Raw genomic sequence first — 21,437 nt, 5'->3', positions numbered from 1 at the left:
TTGCTAGATTTTGTTCCACTGACATCAGACCTACAATCAGTACAACCCACAGTAAAAAAAAAAAAAAAAAAAAAAAAAGCCTAGCAGATGAATTCAGTGCCAACAGAAACATTTTTACTATTTTATTTTGTATTTTAGGTATGCAGGTGAGTATGGAGGGAGCTGGGAGAGTCACTCAAAGAACTATACCAGTGTGGAAATATCCATAGTGGGCCAGTAAATTCATCTAAAACAATTGAACTGCTGCCCTATTCAACATAGTGCCTCATTCTTAAATAATTTTTTTTTTTATCCCTAGCAACAGACATGAGATCCTTATTTCAAGAAAAATAAGATACTTTACATGCCAGAAGATTTTTTGATGACAGTACCCCCTCCTATTCTTCATTTTTTAAAACAACAACCAAATTGGTGGGGAGGCAGCCAAAATTTGAGGTACCAGTGCCTCTCGAACAGATGTCGCACCATTATTTTTTAGCTCGTTTAGATGAATAAACATGTTAAACTGTGAAGTATTACATTTTAGATTTTTTCATTAAAAAAAGAGACAATCTGTTTACTGTCCTAATTGAGACAACAATCCTTGTGGTTGCCAGTTTTGGCAGTCATAACAATGAACTATAAATATTTGAACCAACCAAGTAAATGGTGACTATAAAGGCTATAGCATGTGTAAAGTTCTGTTTTCACGGGCACCCATCTTAGTATGGCATTTTTTTTTTCTGACTTCTTCAAATACAATTGTGTAAATCTGAAGTTTCATGGTAAGCCTAAAAGAAATTGATTTCAATATCTAATTTCGTTCTAGTTTATTATCCTTTTTAGTGTTCAGCTATCCATCTGCTTGTAACAAATTGCTTCTGCAGTTGCTCTATTGAATGTGACAAGGCAGGTCTTCATCGGATTGCCTTCTCTGTACTTCCTAGGGATAACACAAAGAAACCAGAGATTTTTTTTTTTCTGTTTTCATATTTACAAAGTGGGGTTAAAGACATTTTAGGTCTCTTAAATTGCAGCAATTAGTCTTTTTTAAGAGAAGGTTTTATAAATAAACCATGTCCAGATATAACTTTCGGTGTAATGTCCATGAGAAGGAGGTCACACTGTTAGCCGCAATGGGATGCTTTGCGTGGAACGCTGCTATGCTCACATACCGGTTGGAAGATCAAAGAGAAATCATTCAGACAGAAACAGTTCTTTAGTAGGCTAGTTCCCAAACAATAGTCCAGGTAGCGAGTGCGCTTATGGGCATTTGGAGTGCCATCGCTCCCTTTACCTACCCGTCGTCACCTACTCCGACCCTTCGCCTTCTCCTCTGTCTGTTCCAGTTCTAAACTCTAGGCAGTCTTTAACAACATTCCCTTTCTCAGTTTGTATGAACCTCACATGTACGTTAGGTCATACTTAAGTATGTACTTACTAGGTTAACTGCCTCTACTCTGTTGCTTAAAATGAAGATTGATCCTCATCTGCTTTTCCCACTATCTCTCACTTCTTACTACTGGCTTCTTTTTTATCACTAACCACATGCATTACACAAAACTAGAGAGAAGAGGATAATGAACCCCAGTGTACCCATCACCTAAACTGAACAATTATCAATATTTTGCCATTCGTTTGTGTTTCCCCCATTTTTTTTTTTTTTTTGTAACCTGAGGTATTTTAAAGCAAATCCTAAATAAGAGGACATTTTACCTATAAATATCTCAGTATAGATCTTTCACAAGAACTTGCATTTGTTTGTTTGTTATTTGTTTGGGTTTTTTTTTTTTTTCTTTCATTACTAAGAAGCTATTATCACAGCTAATAGGATTAAATAGTTATTTCTTCTTATCATTTATTACCAAGTCCATATTAAAATGTCCCTAATTGTCTTCATGATATCTATTAATAATAGGTTTTGATTCAAGATCTGTACTGTATTTGATAGTATGCCTCTTAAATTTCTTTTATTCTATAGCAAACCTCTGTTTCTTTAATGCCATTGATTTGTTGAAGAAACCAAGTTATTTGTCCTCTTGAATATCCAATAGTCTAGATTTGGTCTTTTTCATTTTGTTATTTATTTTAGCCTTCTATTTTTTTATATTTTCTGTAACTAGGAGTTAAATCGTAGGCTGGATTAGATCCAGATAGTTTTATTACTATTATTTGTTTTTAAGGCAAGGGTATGTCATCATATTTAATAAGACATATAATCTCTGGTTGTTTTATTTATTTTATTTTTTTGTTTTTATTTATTTTATTTATTTCCTAGGTCTGTTATCTCATTAGGTATTACAAAATTACATTTTTCTGTCTTTCCTTCAGTATTTAAGGGAAATTGTTTAAAAAAACACTAAACTATTTGTTTACCTTAAGGTATGGTTCATAACAAGAAAGGAAGGATAAATACTTGAACCTTTGCCTTTATCAAATGTCAGTAGGTTAGCACTCTCTATTAGTGACCAGTGGAGATTTGACTTTCCTGTTCCTGTTGTTGCTTGTATTGTCCTTGTCAAGTCATAGATTTTACATAGGGGAAATGTGTTTCAACCCATTGCAATCATCATTCCTTTCAGCAGTGAAATACAAATTCCATTATCATGCTTTATGTTAGAGGTATTATCATTAAACTCATGAAAGTTTTGTGCTTTTATATGATTTTACATTTTTCCAAAAGTGATAGCCAGGGCAATCAGATTCTTAAAACGATAGGAATAAGTGGTAAATGTGGGGGAAAAAAAACCTAACATTTACTGGTTATATGATTAACTGGAAAACTACTAAAATATTGAGTAAGATTTATGTAACGTCCTTTAGAAAATCACAAAATTGATGTGAAAATCAATTGCTCTAATAATTATAATAGCTAAATATCATAATATAAAATATATTTTACAATCACAATCAAAATTATGAATTGTCCTGAAAAAAATCAGCAAGAAATATGAAGAGTCTTCATCGGAAAAAAGACCTTACAGGGTAACATAATCAAATTTTAATAAAAACGAGACCAACTGTCTCCCTGGATGAGATGATTCAATATCGTACAAATATAAACTTTCTTCTAAATTGGAAACAGAAAAGAGAACCTTAATCCACCAGATATTAAAGTGTATTATAAAGTTATAATAATTAAAATAATCTCATAGTCAAGGAAAGTAGACAAGCAATAAAATGTGCAGTCGGGAAATAGATCCAAATATAAATATTTAATGTGTTATGTAAGTCATGAAGATGGAAAGATAGATTATTTATTAAATATATTAAAACAATTGAGTACCCATTTGAAAATTAAAAGATGCCTATACCATTAACTTAAAACAAGATTAATTTCTGATGAAATTTATGATTTCTAAATGGGGAAAAAAGTATTAGAAGAAATTGTAGCATTTTTAGAATCTTTTAGTAGAGAAATTATTTCTAGGCATTGATTCATGAGTCAGAAATCATAAAGGAAGTACTCATGGATTACCACACATTAAATTAAAATCTAACACACAGCCCAGCACTCAGTGTTAATTAAAGATGTGAAGAAACAGTTTCTTTCATATACTGCTTGGGGGAATGGTAATCTCGAGAACACACTTTCTGGAAGACACTTTTGCAGTGTACTTTAAAAATCTAAAATTTCATATATATTTTAGTTGCCTTCATATCTCTAAAAATTTGTTTCAAGATAATAATGCCTGTAGTGTGCAAAAATGCACAAAGTATATTAACCACAGCACTGTTCGTAACCTCAAAAAAACAAAGCAATGTAAATGTCCAGCATAAGAGTCTTTTTAAATGCATTGTGTTACATCTATTAAATAAAGTGTGATGGATTCATTAAAATAATATATATTTATACCTACTGAGAGATACGGAGAGAGAGGTGAAGCACTTAAAAATAGGATACATGTGATATGATTCTATTTTGCTTGAATATACATGTCTGTGTGTCTGTATACATGTGTGTCTGTATGAGTATGTTTGAAGACTAGCAAGAAGGTAAAAGGTATTTTTGGATATTGGATTATAATCCAATCCTCCACTCTACAGGGAGGACTAGAAAGGCAGTGTTTAACTGAGCTATATCATGAATCCAGACACTTGCTAAGTCTGTCCACTTCTCTTCCCGCTTATGTTCTTCTATTTTTCCTTCATTTAATAACCATAAAGCACGCATCAGGTACTAATAAGTCATCTTTCACAATTCCCCATCTATCCACTGTTAGTATGGAAAAAGACAGTTCTGCTTTTCTTATTTTTATTTTTATTTTTTAGTGAGAAATTTAAGAATGCTTCAGAAAGGATCTGATATTTAAGTTTATTCATTTTCATTCAAAAAATATTTATTGAGCACTTGCCACATGGCAGAACTTGCTTTGTGCTTGCAATAAATCTGTGACTATTAAGAACTAGAAAGCAAAAACAATATTCTTGCTGTCACGACATATGATCTTGAGAGATGGTAATGGTTTCATCAAACAGAAAAAGAGGGTGAAAAAGGTACTCCGAGTAAGAGAAAAACCAGTATTAGTGCTTGGCCAGTTCCAGCTGGCGTCTAGAATACAGAATGTATGTGGTATAGTGGAGCAGGAAGTTTGGTTATTGTCCTCTTGTGCTCATCGTTAACCTTCTTTCCTTTCTCTGCCTAAAACCATTTTCTCTTATTTAATCCGTAAAGCGCCTACGTATCTCTCCTTCCAAGATTTATCTGTTGCCAGATAAATCCCTGGACTTTATCCTCATAAGCCCCCCGCTCCTGTCCCCCACCCACCCAAGGCGATTCTTCTCTTACATAGAATTTATTCCATGATTATCCATTTATGTGTCTGATTCTTCAACTGGACTCTGAGGTCCTTAAGGAAGGAACTGTGGGTTTCATGCTGAATCTCAAAAGCCAAGTGCTGCCCTAGACCCATGGTTTATACCACAGTAAATACTTCTGAATGAATAAGTTCTACACCTCATTCCCTAGAACAGGATTTCCCCACGTTCACATTTACTGACATTATGAGTCAGATAATCCTTCGCTGTGGAGATGTGTCCTGTGCATTGCAGGGTGTTCAGCAGCATACTTGGATGCTAGTATGCAACTAGATGCCAGCAGCACCTTCCCTGCCCTAGTTATTGTGGGAGGAGGTCATCCAGAGGTTGACCAATGGGGATGGAGGTCCCTCGGCCCGCCCCTGTCTTGGGAGTGCACTTCCGCTCCCAGGCGATCTTCGCAGCCGAAAACGAAACGTTGATTGTCAAGGCTGCCGGCAACCTCGACGGAGCACTGTGAACTTCATACTGTCTGAACCTGGGTAAGCCCTCTGTGTGAACTTTTAAGATTGGGTAGTGCCTCCGTCCAAACAAGCCTTGCTTGTTAAACCTGCCACCTCCCAGCCTGGCGTGCTCTGCCTCTTTCTTGGGTCTTTCCTTGCCGGCTGCGTCTGGGGGCCTGTTTGAGATTTCACCTGGGAAGCTCCCGAGATTTCGAACCGAAAGTTAAACCCCAAAATGTCTCCAGACATCGCCACATGGCCCCTGAAGTCAGAATGACTGCCATCTGTACCACTGAGAACCATTATTGGTATCAATTCTGTGTATAATTTTATGTTACAGTTGCCACATGCGTTTTGGTATTATACTGTGTTTATCTGAAAGGTGTCTGCTGTTCAGAAAGATTATTTTGGAGGGCGCCTGGGTGGCTCAGTTGCTTGAGCATCTGACTTCCGCTTAGGTCATGATCTCGAAGTTCGGGAGTTCAGGCCGCAGGTCAGGCTCTGTGCTAACAGCTCAGAACCTGGAGCCTGCTTCGGGTTCTGCCTCCCTCTCGCTCTCTCTGCCCCTCCCCCACTCATGCCTTGTCTCTGTCGCTCAAAAATGAATAAACATTAAAAAAATTTTTAAAAGAAAGATTATTTTGGTATTTTTTAACATTAGTATTTTTATTTAGAGGTTTCCCTTATACCATTTTTTTTTGCTCTTAAGCTTTTTCACAAATACCTTTTACTCTAGGGACTGTCAATCTTACACAATGTCCTTAATTCCCATCCATTGCCTATAAAACAGTCAATAATCTTGTTTTACTTTCTCTTTTGTCTTTTCCTTCTGTTTCAAAAGGTTTTCTTTCTAATTTGCCAGAGCATATCCTACGTAACACATAGTGCATACACACTTATCTTCCTTCCACCCCTGCCCCTTCCCTCCTTTTAGGTATTTTATTCTTAAATTTAACTCTAAAATTAAATATATGAAATATTTATCAATTCTTTTGCCATAGATCTTCAGGTTATGTGCGTGTTGAATGAAGCCCATCCACACAAGGAAGGACCCATATGTAAAGTATTCTGTGAATTCATGAACGTTTAAAAGTGGTTTTCTGTTGGGGGCATCTGGGTGGCTCAGTGGGGTTGAGGACCTGACCTTGGCTCAGGTCATGATCTCAAGGTCTGTGAGTTTGAGCCCCACATAGGGCTCTGCTCTGACAGCGCAGAGCCTGCTTGGGATTCTCTCTCTGTCTGCCCCTCCCCCACTTGTGCTTTCTTTCTTTCTCAAAATAGCCTAAAAAAAAAAAAGTGTTTTTCTTTTGCCTTTACATTTGAGGGGCAGTTGGCTGTTTCTAAAATACTTGGCTTGCAAGTTCTTTCCTTGAATTTCTTTAAAATGTTTTCCACTAATTTAAGAAACAAAACAGACAAACATAGGGAAGGAAAGGAAAAATAAGATAAAAACAGAGGGAGGCAAACCATAAGAGACTCTTAAATACAGAGAACAAACTGAGGGTTGCTGGAGGGGAGGTGGGTGGAGAGATGGGCTAAAGGTGATGGGCATTGAGAAGGGCACTCGTTGGGATGAGCACTGGGTATTGTATGTAAGTGATGAATCACTAAATTCTACTCTTGAAATCATTATTACACTATATGTTAACTAACTTAGATTTCGATAAAATTTTTAAAAACATGTTTTCCACTGATGCTTTATTTTGTATGTTGCCCTTGAGAAGTTTGATGCCAGCCTATTTTTTTTTTAAATAGCAATTGGAAGTAATTTGATCTTACTGTCTGTATAAGCTGAATGTTTTTCTTGGCCTTTAAATTCTTAATTGTTTCTCTAGGGCATGTCTCAGAGTTTGTTTCTGAGTTTTCAAAGACACACAGTGGGCCTTTTGAATATGTAAAAACAATTATTATCTTAGTCCTGAAAAATTTCTTTTGATTATAGTTTTATGTATCAGTTACAGCACATTTTGTTTTCCTTCTTCAAAGACTTCAATTATATGTATGTTGAACTCTCTTTGCATATCTTCCATTTCAACCATTTTCTCTTTGACCATTTTAGCTTATCTCATTTTTATCCTCTTGATTGTTTTCTTGCTTTTCTTCAAAGTCTTACTCAGTTTCACTAGAACCTATGATACCTTGGATACATTTTAATTTATTTATTTCTGAGATGGACTTGTTTATTTTTCTTTGGTTGTTCACTGAGATTAATTAACTCTTAATGATTTACTTTCTTTTTTTTCAAGTAATGGGATTCATTTTTAAATTTTTGATTCTTATGTGTATCAATAATACATCCATATGTATATCTGCATATCTATATCCAATCTACAGCTGCTTATTTGACGATTTTCAATTATGTTAAAAATTGTGTTAGAGTGCCCTTCTGTTTTGCAGATTTTTCTTTTTCCTTTTGTTTTTGTTTTTGTTTTCTCTTCTTTGGTAGGGAGCATTTCATCAGCTGAAGTATTTTGATTTGAATTTTCGGTTTTCTTCTTCCATTAGCTTTGTATGGAGTTGGCTTGATATTTTTTTCCTATTCCTACTTATTTTGGGGGTAGAGTCTGTAATCCAGGAGTGCCCCCTTCTGTCAGCATGGTAAGGCTGGTTTCTTATATGAATAGTCTTGGTGGTAGGAGAGACAGAATTCGTATGCCTGTGTCTTTTATTTCTGAAAGATCCTCAGTTTCCCTCTCTTACTTCTTTCTTCTTTCTCACTTCTACTACATCCTCATGGGGATAATATTTTCTCTACTTTTAGGATTGTCTCCAGGAAGTAATGGTTTTTGAAACTTCTGACTTCTTCAGGACCACTCTTTCTCAAACCTCTTTCCTGTAGCTGATACTGTGAACCACCAGATACTAGACCCCAAATTCTGACACTTTGCATTGTACTTTCTTTTTATAAAAAGTGTTCCACTTTCTAATGGTATCTCTTAAGCTTCCTTTTTCCTGTGTTTGGCATCTACAGGCTCAGGAGATCTTTTGGAATGTGGTGTTTATATCTCTGTTTATGGGTAATTTGATCATGATATTTTCCGTAAATAAAGCTATAAAGGCTTGAGTCATTTGGGATTTTATTTGTACTCTTTTTTGATATTATCATTTTGGGGGGAAGACTTGAGGAGAGATTCAGTTTCAGGAGGACACTATTATTTCTAGTCCCAGAATTTCTTTGGAAATAGTTTGAGATTGAGTCTTTTCTAGGTTAAATGTGTAAGATCACCTTGAATTTATTTGCTACAGGTTTTATTGTCTTTTGATTTTAAATTTTTTGTGTGTCTATAAGTTGCATATCCCTATTTGGACTCTATAATTTGAGGGGAGGGGTCTAGTAGTTTTGATTTTTACCATAGTGTCTGGTACATTAACTTACACATAATAGTTTCTCAATAAATATTTGTTATTTGGTTATTAAAGCTATCATTTACTGATATAAGAAAATGTTTTTATATGTGATATTTAAAGCAAAACATTTGGGTTATTTATAGATCTTTAAAATTTTTCTTACATGAACAAATGTTGCGAAGTATCTGCTAAAACAATTAAAATATAGTTCAATTTTCTAAAAGGAAGCCATGTTTCAAGGGAAACACCCATCTGAGAACACATTCTCATGAAATAATAGAGGCTAATTTCTCCAATTCATATTTTTCTTAATTCTTTCTCTATAAAAACACAAAAGAAAACTTATACATTTTGTTCTTTATTTTAGCATGTGTAAAAATTAAAATAGCAAACAATAAGGAAATATAACACATTACTGTAATCTCTGCTATTTATTAATTCATTTAATTTATATGCAAATTATATGTTTTAATAATCATAAATTGCTTGGCATCAGGTTGTTCCTGGTAATGAGCAGTTCGAGAGATGGCACTTTTTTGAAATTCTAATAAAGCATTCCATGGAGCCCTCTTTCTTTGTGAACATTGCTGCCCCTTGAAACAGACTGAAATACAGAGCTGAAATGATTTAAAACCTCAGAAGGTTTTTAAGGTTGGAATAGGAAGGCACTCTTGGTTTCATGGCTAGATCTGAACATTGAAGTTAAGAAGCAATTTCAAATCAATCTGTAGAAAGATTTTACCTCTGATCATGAGCAAACAGAGGCCCTCTCTCCAGTAGGTGTCAGGAGTCATGTGATGGACACTAATGATGTCTGCTGCCTTTTATCATCTGTCAGGGACAAGTCACATTTATTTCCACACAGACAGTGAGAACATTTAATGAAACAAAACAGCATTATCGAGCTCCAGGTTTCCCAATCCTCTTTGGTCCTAGAAATGAGGCGTCAGGTTCATTAAATTGTGGCTTGTGGAGGGACACCACAATTATAGTCTACTGAACCAAAAATTATAATAAGATCCCAAAGCAAGGCTTTAATATACACTAACCTCCTCTCTCTCTTTCACAAGTTCAAATCAATATACCAAATATCACAGGCTTAGAAGATGGATGTGTATTTATGTTTTATCATTCTTTAATATATATGTTCATTAAAGAAAAAATATATAAAACTAATAAAAAAAAACTCAACCCAAATCATAGTACCCAGAAATATTCCCTAGTAATATTTATATATTCGTTATTTTCCTTTTAGCCTTATAGAGCTTATGATACATATTCTTAAAAAAATATGTAATGTATTTTTTCCCAGACTTCAATAGCCTGTGGCTACAGCAAATTTTTTTGTCTTTAATCAAAAGACCCCAATTTTTTCTGTCTTAAATCAAAAGATGCATAAATGTGAGCAGATACAGGTCTACCATACTGCCATGTTCTTTCTAATTTATTCATTCACTCTGTAAATGTTTACTGCATGTCCACGACATGCAAGGCACTTTTTAGGAACTGGAAATGTAGTAGTCAACTAAAATGAATAAAATCCCTGTCCACACAGAGCTCACATTCTGGAAGAGTAGGTAAGCAGAGTTATGAAATAGACAAATGAAAAAAATATATAAAAATACATAAACACAGGATGCCAGGAGATGAGAAGTGCTTGGGTAAAACAGAAGGTAGAGGGGGTGGGATGAGTGTCCCCATTCTCCTACTTGCTCTGACACGGCCACAATTCACACTAGGTTTGATTGCACCAGACATGCTTCGACCTGAGGGCCTTTGCACTCACTGTTCTATCTTTATGACTCATTCTTTCCCCTCTTTCTCATCTTTGTTCAAATGTCACCTTCTCCTTGAGGCCTAACTACCCTATTTAAAATTGCAATCTGATGCCACCTCTCCTGCCTCCAGTATCCCCCAGCCATTTAGCATAGTCCTTTTCCTTCATATTGAACACTCCCTTTTGAACATTCTGCAAATATCTGTTCTGGATATTGTCTGTCTTTCAGTCTTCAACCACTGGCATGTAAGGTCTATAAAGGCAGAGGTTTTTTTCCTAGTCAAACGTGTATTCCAAGTGCTGAAACTAGTGCCTGGCACACGTAGGTGTTCAAAAAAATATATGTGAGATAGTTAAAGTGGAGATGTTGAATAGGCAGTTGAATATCACAAGACTCAAGTTTTGAAGGAGAGGTCCAGGCCAAAAATACAAACTTGGAAGTCATATAGGCTGACATTTTAAGTCATGAAGTTGAAAGAGATCTCCTAGGGAATGAGTTAAAATGGAGAAGAAGAGAGGTTGTTGGAAAAATCGTTAGGCATGTCAATATCAAGAAATCAGCAAGATGAGGAAGATCCAGGGAGAAAGGCTGAGAAAAGTGGGTACTGAAGTAGGAACACTAGTTGAGCATGGTCTCCTATGATCTAAGCAGACAACATGTTTCATTAAGGAAAAGACCAGCAAATCTGCAGTATCTGTGTTTTTGCAAAAGAAAATGCAACGTCTCTTCAGTTTTACTGCTCTTACAAGTACTATACTACAAGATAAGCTCCATATTTCTGAGTAGTAAAAACAATTTTTATTGTCACTCCAATCTCATCAGAAAGTGTTACAGAGATTCTAATTTTTATAAAATTAACCACATGTAATACACATGTGTAAACTGCAGTGTGGCCCAGGAAATGAATAGCAAACATCTTTAGTGTCTTAAGATGCACCGATTCTACGTTAGAGATCGTTGATCTACAAAATAAGACTCAGAGGGACCTCAGAATGAGATCATCCCAAGAAGAATTCATCATCTGCTTTCTGCATTCTCTTCCTTATCTATTTTCTACATTGGCACATCCTACTGTAGAAGCCTGGCTGGCCCACCCGATTCTTCTTCCCTTCTCCAGCCAAGGGGCGAGCTGTGTTTACTTCACATCCTGCCACCTTCACCCCTGTGCTCATTTCTGCCTCGTGCCCCCTCTTTCCCTACTGTGAGCATCTTCTTCCAGGCCCTTAATACTGTGCTTTCAGTTTTCTCTTCATAACCAACTGTTGGAAAAGCAATCTTTCAAGGCTCACCTACGTTCACTAACTCCCCCCTTCCTTCCCCACCTATTGCACTTTGACTTACATTCTCCTCCTCATATCTCTACATCTGTTCTAGCTGAGATTACTGATAATGGCCTGACTGTCCAACTCAATGGACACTTTTCAGCTCTCACTTTGCCTGCCTGGGGATTTGACACTGTTGGAAACAATCTTCTACTTGACACACTTTCTTCTCCTGACTCCACATTATTTTTATTTTCCACTTTTCCACCTGATTCCGTGTAGCTCCCTGTGTGGCTTCCCTTTTCTCTCTTGGGCCTTAAATTTCAGTATCCCTTGGGGTTTGATCTATGGTCCTTAGCATTTCTCAGTCCTTAATCCACATGAACCCCTTGTTCCAATCTAATTAAATCTAAAAACAACCATTTGTTCCCCAGTGCTCACCTGTTTCCCCTCCCTGCTTTTTGATGGTGCTTTATCACCTGTCCAGGTTCTTTTTCCACTGTCACTGCCGCCTGCTCACTCACAAATCTATAGGACTGGTGCCTCAGGACTCAACTGAAATGGCACTTTCTCTTCCTCCCCAGAGCACAACTGTACTTTTCATAAGGCACTTACCACAGCTCATCAAGGATTCGAATTATTTATGTAACCTTTTATCCCCCTGCAGGCTGGCCCCGTGTCGAATACATCCTTTCCTACATTGGCCTTGGATTGCTGAAACTCAATAAATGGACTGAATACAGAATAAATAAATAGGAATGTCCAAATGTTAGAATGACACAGTAGAGTCAGAGAAAAAGGTCATTTGGTTAGCAACTTCCAGAATTGCCTACCACACTCCAAATTAAGGACTGAACAGACTCAGTCCTGTTGGATTCCTGTCCTGTTGAAAATACTGTGGTTGCAGGAGCATCTCAGTGAGTGATGGCTCTGGTAATGATTCACTGAGAAGTAGATATCTTTTTTTTACAGTCCTGAATAAATGGACACTAAAATACAGAAACACATTTACAAATATGCAAATTAGAGTGGTTATCTTTTCTTCAGTTACTTTCAATGAACCACTTATATGTACATCAATACTGTTATTTCACAAGTTTTTATAATGTTTTAGACATTTATTATGTATGACTTCACAGTTCTTTGGGAACCTTGGCAGAGTTCACTCTGAAATACAATTAGCATTAATGATTATTAATAACGTTTTAATGGAGCATTATATTAACATGTGAGGAGATTAGGGCTTATTACGCTTGTTACTAATATTCTTCATATGATAATTTCTTTAACAGTTCTAAAATTTATTATGCTATTATATTGACCCCTTTCCTTGAGCATTGCGTGCGCTTACAACTACCAAAACCACTACATTTAATTACCTAGGAATAAAAATCGCAACAGAAGGTATCCTTTATTGAGCATCGTGCCAGTCTAGGTGCGCTGGTAAGCCCATGTGATCATCTTCTTTGATCCTCACAGAACCCTGGGAGAGAGATAACATTGTTTTCCCTATTTTACACTGAAACTGAAGCTTCAAAAAGTGAAGTGACCTTTTCAAGGTCATAATTTAGAAATAATGGTTCTAGGTTTCCAAAATAAAAATGTCTGACTCCAGAGACAGTCTTTTAACCATGTCTATTTAGCTTCCAAATCTCTTTGCTTTCAGTAAGACCGGTATTTGAGTGGGTGATACCACTTCTGTTTGGTTTGTCCATGTTCATAGTTAACATTGGTAGGATCATGTTATACTTCGCTCTAGAAAAAAAAAATGTTCCCAAATAGGGAGTTTATTAAACATTCTGTAGAAAGCAATATTTTACTGCATTTGTGTTTCCATAAGCTTTTATTTGAGAAGCGCTAGCTTAAAAGGAAATAAGCCTGAAAGTGAGCCTGGGTTCATTTTAAGCACTCACAAAATACATTTTAAACAATCCCTTCTCTACTCTTGACTGCAGTCAAGTTGTCTGACCTGTTTTGGATCATCAGAGTGAAGTTTGCCCACCTCCAGCCTTCCAAAATTTCAAATTTTAATGATTCCATAAGGACATTGAAGTTAGATTGATGAGCTGACACTAAGTTTTCTTGAAGTTCTAAATAAGGAATATTTGAAAGCTAAGAGACCAGAGCAATTGAGACATAGAAATTCTTACAGTCTTCTTATGGATTTCAGGCTTCGATTTCCTCTTACCAGCCTTCGTCCTACTTTTCCTATCTGTAGATCACTGTCCTTGACAACCAAGGTAGAAAAATCATCAGACCTTATCAGATCTGTTCTCTGCTTGTCAGCTGTCAGCATTGTGCAATCGGACCTGAGCCACAGGCAAACCTGGACCTTCCCTGCTCTTATGTGGGATATCAGTAAGTGAAACTTTTTTATATATTTTTCCTTAACAATTTCCAGTCACTTTAGCTCATGTAGGGCCTAAGATTTCCTGATGGTATTCTCTAGAAGTCTCTGGTACTTTTGGTTATGTGTTCTTCTTTAATATACCCTTTTACAGTGAAATCCATTGGAAAGCTCCCTTTGGGGATATATGTAATTTCTGAAGTGATGGTTCTAGACCATTTTGAAGGATCAAACTTTTAGGAATCTAAAGCCCTGGACATCCCTTCCCCAAATAAGGCCCCTAGACATTCAAATTTCATATAATTTCGCGGAACTGATAAACCAATGACTTTCATCCATGGACACTTGTGGACAAAATCCTGATTGAAGCCACCATTATTGACTTTCTCATTTTCATTTTCATTAGGATTATCACAATTGTATCAAGGCAATTAAAATTTTAACATAAATAATTGAATTTTAATAATATTTATAGTAGGGTCTCACATCACAGATTTATCCCTACCTTTACTTGAGATATTTTGAAGACTGCCTTCATAAGATTTGATTACCACCTGCATTTTCTACCACAGCTGTTTTGTATCACTGGTTCCTTTAAGGCAGTGTATAATAGCAAAAGTCAAGGCTTTGAAAAATAATGTTAATCAAGGTATTTAATATCTCTAAGCAACAGTATTCCCATCTGCTAAGTGTGATTAGGATCTACTTCATGGCTTGTTTGTGTGTTTGTTTTTTAACGGGTGAGAATTAAATGGGAATGTCAGCTCCCCAACCCAAGAAATGTCATTGGTTTCGTTAATTGCTGTTCCTTAGCACTTGTCCCGAACTGTGCCTGGCACATAGTAGGTGAGTCATGAATATTTATTAAATGAATCAATAAGGCACACAAAATTCTTAGCAGATGGTATGTCCTTAGTAATGACTTTTTAACCACAATGATTACGATAATGTTTCAGAAATGAAATAATCATCAGACAAGTCAAGAAGTCGTTGGAACATTCCTTTTAGCTTGTATGCCACTTGTAGCAGGTGCTCAGCTCTTTGTAAGTTCCCATTCCTATTTTATGTTTGTCCTTGCTTCCTCAGAGATGCCCTCCTAGCGAGCCTGGTTAAGATTCCCTGCTCCTGTCCTAAACCAGGAACCGTCTACTGTATTTCAGTCTCAGGTTCTTCACAGTCTATTACTTATTTACGGATTTAACCCACTCATCATCTCTTTCTCTTGCTAGCGAGTCCACTTTATGAGAGTCAGAACTTCATCTTGTTCACTTGTCATGACCATAGGTCCTCTGAGGTGCCGGCCACATCGTTAGCACTCAACCAACATTTGTTAAAAGAACACGAGAGTGATACCTAACTCCTTTTTGTCCTAGGACTGGTTAAGGTTTTTCTACAGCGGCCAGCATGTGTAGGTCCTAGTCTCACAGAACATGGAACTCTACTTCCTCTCCAGAGGGCGCAGCTTCGGTCATCTGACTCTTCTGGGAACAGTCCTCAGAGCTGTTATTCAGATCCCATTCTTCTCTCTCTGTTTGGGATGCTTTATATATTTCTTGTGATCCTCCTAGCAGACACTAGTGGTTGCTGGTCCAGCAGCCATTTTCCCTTTACCCTTCCTTCAGAACCCACGTTCTGTTGAGGTAGCCACACTTATTTGCACAACCATTGCTTCTGGGGAGGTCAGGCCAGCCCCAACCCCAGGGAATAAGTCCGGGTTAATCTGATCCAATCATATGGTCTTGTTCCCTTTTCTGGTGATCGATTTAAGTATGGACATGTGACTCGGTGTTGGCCAGTGAGATGTGAGGGGCATTTCTTAAAGTTTCCCTGAACTGGTAACAACACAGACATAACCTCCATATTATATGCTTTGGAGCACTCTAGAGAGTGCTAGGATATAAGACTATAAGAGAGCAAGAGTGAGAGAAAGAGACACAACGAGCAGAGACAAGAGGCTGAGAGAATAAATGAATACAAGAATGAGAGACAGAAGCTACAAGTGAGATCGTGAGGGAGAGAAAATGAGCCCAAGAATAAGAGATAAAGAGTGTACCTAAAGACCAGTTAACTGAAATGCCCTAACTCTATACTGTTTTCTAAAAGGATGAGCAAATAAAAAAAATGACTCTTCTATTGACCTGGCGGCCAGAAGCTTCCCGTAGAAGCAGAAAATTCAAAGTGGATTTTTCTATCTGCTGCTTACCGTTAGATGACTATGTAATAATTTTTTATTCTGTTTCCTAGACTATGTTGGAGAGCCTAAATATGTCTTCTAATTATTTATGGATAGAATTGAACAAACAAGTTACATCTTAAGTATCCAGAATCCTGGAGTTTCTGTAGAAATATTTTTTTTTTCACGATTCTCAGCATCATTTGCATGACATCATTATCCACTCCCTGCGAAGAATGCCAAGGAACAGCCACAGGTGCCTGGCACACTCTGCCTATGGCCAGGAGACCCATATCATTAGGATAATGGCCGTGAGTCATCCTGCTTGGCTATGTGTTTGAAATCAAAACAAGAGGCAAAACCAACATAAGTGCAGTTAATTTAAGGCACTTTCTCTCTATTTATTAAGGCTAATTGCAAGTCTGGCTTACAATTAACAATTGCCCAAAGGATTAAAATGCCATGTCACTTGACATAACAGAACGTCCACGGCACTGCCCCCTGGATTTAATATTTCCAGGAACGGATCTCATTGCCTATGGTGTTATGCCCGGAGAGGGTCCTGCTGTAAAATAAGTATCCACGATATCTTGGCAATGCCAAAACAGTTTCTGAGTTTTATGACAGCGTATGCTGGTGTCTGGTATGAAAGCAATACAGCTGGAGGCTAATGAATGGATGCAGGTAGGATGTTCCATCCTGTAAGAAGGAGGTTGCCTGTTCCCTCACCGGCTGCTGGCTGCAGCTCTCATACTGCTAGCGTGTTGTTGCCAGTGTTGCCACCTCATTAGAAAATTAGCTTTTAATTAACTTTGGAAGCTGTTGCATGGGTTTCGATAGGAGGCATCCATTTGTACACATCTTGTTGCAGAATTAAACCGCCCCTCCATGTTTCTAATGGGCCTCTCCTGCCTTGCGGAAAAGCGGCAGTCTAGCGGCTTGCAGGCAGCGGCTCCGTGGGTAGCGGTGGCCACACGGCCCCAGCCTGCTCCCAATTACCAAGAGGTGTCCTTTCGTGCCCTCGTGGGCAGCCCCTTACTCCAAGGCCACTTGAGACATTAAGTGGCAACGGAGAAGACCACAATCCCAGATGCTCCCCTTTCATGCTTCTGACCCCCAACTTGGCTTTAATGGCACGTAGTCTGGCAAGAATGTGCCTTACCTCATTTTTATATTTAAACATCTCTGCCTGAGCACAGTGGTGATAAACCTGCAGACAAGATAAATAGCTAGATTATCACTCTTCTCTCCAGGGGAAAGTCATGCTGTCAATTAGGCTAATGGGGGTTCCGGGTTCAGCTTTGGCAGGCCCTAACGCTAGGGAAGGCTTTTTGCCCTGCATAGCTGCAAAGCCCAAAGATGGATTTGAAAAGTGGCTACGACCCTAGGGTGGCCAATCAGCAAAGAGGGAAGTCAAGAACCTGATGATTAATCATCTGCCACAACAATGGGAGGGCAAGGAAGATGAGGCCCAGGAGACCAGATCTTTTGAGCTTTATTATAATTATACATTGCCTTTTTCAATTCTATTTGGTGGCTTAAAAGGAGACATGGGTGCTTTCTGTTTAAGAAGTGAGGCTCCATCCTTTATGAAAAGTAAGTGTTCTTTTGTCACACTTTTTCAAAGCACTTACGCGGCGTCTCATTTGATCTCATTACCAGTCTCTGAGGGACTTAGGGCAGGTGGCATTTTTCTCATTTTGCAGCTGATGGAACTGAGAAACAGCAGAGTTGAGTAATTTCCCTGTGGTCACACAGCCAGCTCGTGATGGCACCGGAATGAGCACCCAAATAATCTAACGATCCTAAATCTGTACTTGCAGTTCTCCACTGCATCATCCCTCACCCCCAGCCACAGAAATTAAATTATGACCTACTACAAACTATATTGTAATTTTATCTGTTAACATTATTTGTTACACTAGAGGAGACAAACCTAAAAAGTAACTCCTTCTGGTAAATATAATCTGCTCAACAATGAAATCATTTATTTAATGCAAAATTGGAAAGCGTAGTGTTAGCCCTGAGCCGCCGATTTGGGCAAGAGAGGGATCACAGTTTTTAGATACCAACAGAAAATGACAGCCTGTGCAACACTGGGATTTTCCATATCCCAGGCTCTTTGCAGGGTGGAGGTTGGATCAATAGCACGGTGACCACGCAGTCTCCTGATGCACCTGGGCAGATACCGCTCTTCAGGTGTTGTCTAGGCAGTCCATTGGTTCTAGAATTTGTCCCGCACAAAGATGGCTCAGTTAGATAGTAAGTTTTCTGACATCCGAATTTTAAGTCAAAGCTTTATCTTTTAGTACATTTTCTCACTGAGCAACCAACCCTACCACAGCTTAACAGTTGGATGTTTTCAAGAGATGCTTTCTTGGTCGTATACTTCCGGTGCTCCCCGAGAGCAGATGACGGTGGTAATGAAGATGCCGACCATTTACTGGGCACTTGCTCCAGTGCAGGTGACGTGCATTGTACTCTGCCTGAATTATTATCCTCTTTAATCATCCCAAACCCTTGGAGGCGTTTATCGCTATCACCCATATTTCACGTGGGAGGAAACTGAGGCTCGTGGTGATTGAGTTACCCTGCTTAAGATCTGACAGCAAGTATATGGCGAAGCTGGGGTTTGAGTTCAAGTCTCCCTGGCTTCAAAGCTCAGACTATTCACAGCTGTGAAGTTTCAGAGTAGGCAAAGTCTCAGTGCGCGTCTGTTCACCAGGGGGCTTGACTCCCACAGATGCGGGAAACTGGCCTGGTGTCAGTCCTCTGAGGCCGCATTTACTAGCTTCAGCTAAATGATTGCTTCTCCTGCTTTAGCAGAAACAAGAGTCACGGGAGATGCTTTATTGAAATGCATATTCTCAGGCCCTATCTCAAAGACCGATTTAGTGGGATGTAGGAAGTTCCCTTTTTAATAAGCTCCCTAGGTGATTCTGGTATTCGTGGTTTCTCAACTGCACTTAGAAAAACAATGATCTCTATATTTCTAAGTATTAGAAAATATGGGTCTGAGTAAAAGTACCAAGTAGGCTGCACGAGGCATGGGTAGATCTTCTGTTTCTTTTTTTAAATTGTTTAATGTTTATTTATTTTTGAGGGAGAGAGACAGAGACAGAGCACGAATAGGGGAGGGGCAGAGAAAGAGGGAGACACAGAATCTGAAGCTGACAGGCTTCGAGCTGTCAGCACAGAGCCCAACGCGGGGCTCGAACCCACGAACCGCGAGATCATGGCTTAAGTCGAAGACAGACAGTTAACTGAGTAAGCCACTGAGGTGCCCTATAGATCTTCTATTTCACTGAAAATCCCTGAAACAAAGAACAACAATAATGATGGATATTAGACACCTGCTTTGCAACACATACTTTCACATATTTTATTGCATTTAACCTTTGCAGCAATCTCGTTGGGGTCTGTGTGGGTCTGTGTGTGTGTCTGTGTGTGTGTGTGTCTGTGTATACACACCTTACTAATAAAAAAAAACTGAAACAGGCAAAAGTAAAATATCTGTTGCTAAGTTATACATCTTGGTGGTGGTATAGAGATTCACACTTGGTTAACACAATCCAAATACTTTCTATTTATTTATATGGATTGAAATACATCAAAATTTTAGTAATTATATCTGCTACAATTATGTTCTAACAGTTTTTGTTTTCTTTGTACCTCTTTATTTTTCAAATTACCTTCAGCGGACGAGTGTTATTTTTATGATCAGAAAATGGTAGCGCATAAAAATATTCTTATTTCTCCATAGTTGGCTTTCCCAGCAGTAAATTCTGAAATAAGGATTTGAGCGCCACGGATTTATTTGGGAGGTAACCACAGGAAGCACAGGTAGGGAGTGGAGAGCTGAGACAAGAAGTGGGAGGATGCCCACACAGGCTGTTCATGAACAGATTACCATTGTGGGAAACTGGGACTTGGCCACAGAGCACTCGACCCTCAGGTGGTTTGAGAAAGTGGGGGAGGCAAGCCTCCAACTGCTATCCTTCATCATCCCCAATAATTTAATTGAAAGTGACCAAAAAATCATATTAACATGGGCAAAAAGAACCATCTCTTTCCTCACAAAACAGAGGGATGATTAGGGATGGAGTTAAGTCTTCAAGGAAAATTGGAACCTTGAACTCACATCCTATCATCTTTCTCTTTTTTCTTTTTCTCTCTTGTCCTTCTCCCCTTCCCTCCTTCTCTCTCTCTCATCATCTTTCCCTTACCTGCTTTTCCCACCATCTTAGTTTTTACAGACCATTTCCATTCACATATATAAAACAATTTGACCATCAGCCGATCCATTCTCCATATTTCACAGATTTACACGGGAAGGGCTTATATTTCTTTTTCTGCTTTATTTCACAACGTTCTGCAGACAGATTCTGATTGCTCCGACCTCACAATCCACTCGGAAATTAAACTGTTGGGGGAGAGGAGGGAAGAATAACGTGATTGGCAACTTGTACTCAAGCGTGTAGTTACAGTTGAGGGAGAAGCAGTCCCCCAGAAGAGAGTGCTTGTTTTGTAAGAAGGAGCGTTAGGTTTCCTAATTCCAGGGATGTTAGTCTATCAAGAGGAAGAGAAGGAAGAAGCAAATACAGCTGATGCTAAATTCATTTAACTGGGGCAGACGGGATAGTTTTGATTCCCAGGGCCTGAGACCTGAGAGCTTGTTCCTGGTCACCAGGACACTGGAATCCCTGTGGACGATGATGAAGGAAGCTTAGATGATTGAACAGAAGTGTGATCCTTATGCTGTGGCATGTATACGTGGGCCTAGGAGGCTGACCTGATGCCAAGCCCCTTAGGTAGCAAACTGACACAATCTTATAGTCTATTTGATATCCACCTGGATTGGTCTGAACTTAGGAGAAAGACTGAGAAAAGAAAATGTAATTTTTTATGTGTAATTTTTGGGGCTCAACCTTCATTGATTCATTTCTTCAGGAAATTCTTATTAGGTGCTTTATACGTGTTAAGCTATGTGTAGGGCAGTGAGCACACTGCAGTGAATGGGGCAGATGCTTCTACTACCCACGGATGCCTAGAAGACAGCTCCTCCCATGTCTTTCTCCAACTTCTGCTCCTACAGTGCGATGCTAAGTACGTAGGAGATTGCTGTAGCATCCCTCCTTTCCTACACAGATATCCTTTTCAACAGCAGACTGACTTCTAACAGTGTCATATCTGTTGAATCTTTATAGAAGCATGACCAACAACTGGATTTCAGTCTGTGGCATAAGGGTGAGAGACACATTTTCAAGCTAATCCCTGAGAAGCCACTTT

At 38.3% G+C, this 21,437-nt stretch overlaps 1 protein-coding gene across 3 annotated transcripts in view; it reads left to right on the top strand.

Annotated features, from left to right (window-relative positions):
- TRIQK (triple QxxK/R motif containing) overlaps nt 1–21,437 on the top strand; it is a 285,666-nt gene that overhangs the window by 87,403 nt on the left and 176,826 nt on the right. Inside the window, exon 7 of one of the 3 annotated variants that reach the window (XR_008420075.1) lies at nt 13,847–13,959. The exons of 1 other annotated variant lie outside the window; for it this stretch is intronic. Coding sequence is in view for 1 of the 2 variants with exons in the window: in XM_053896582.1 (XP_053752557.1) it covers nt 13,847–13,986 (140 nt within the window). In the remaining variant the exon portion in view is untranslated. Of the gene's footprint in view, nt 1–13,846; nt 13,987–21,437 lie in introns of those variants that run through there. One more of the 3 variants, XM_053896582.1, reaches the window with a different exon arrangement.

Source organism: Panthera pardus, unplaced genomic scaffold (assembly GCF_024362965.1).
Source record: "Panthera pardus isolate Hobbes unplaced genomic scaffold, ASM2436296v1 HiC_scaffold_7, whole genome shotgun sequence".
NCBI lineage: Eukaryota > Metazoa > Chordata > Mammalia > Carnivora > Felidae > Panthera > Panthera pardus.
Note: the sequence above shows the minus strand (reverse complement) of the source record. Positions and strands in the feature narration are given on the sequence as shown.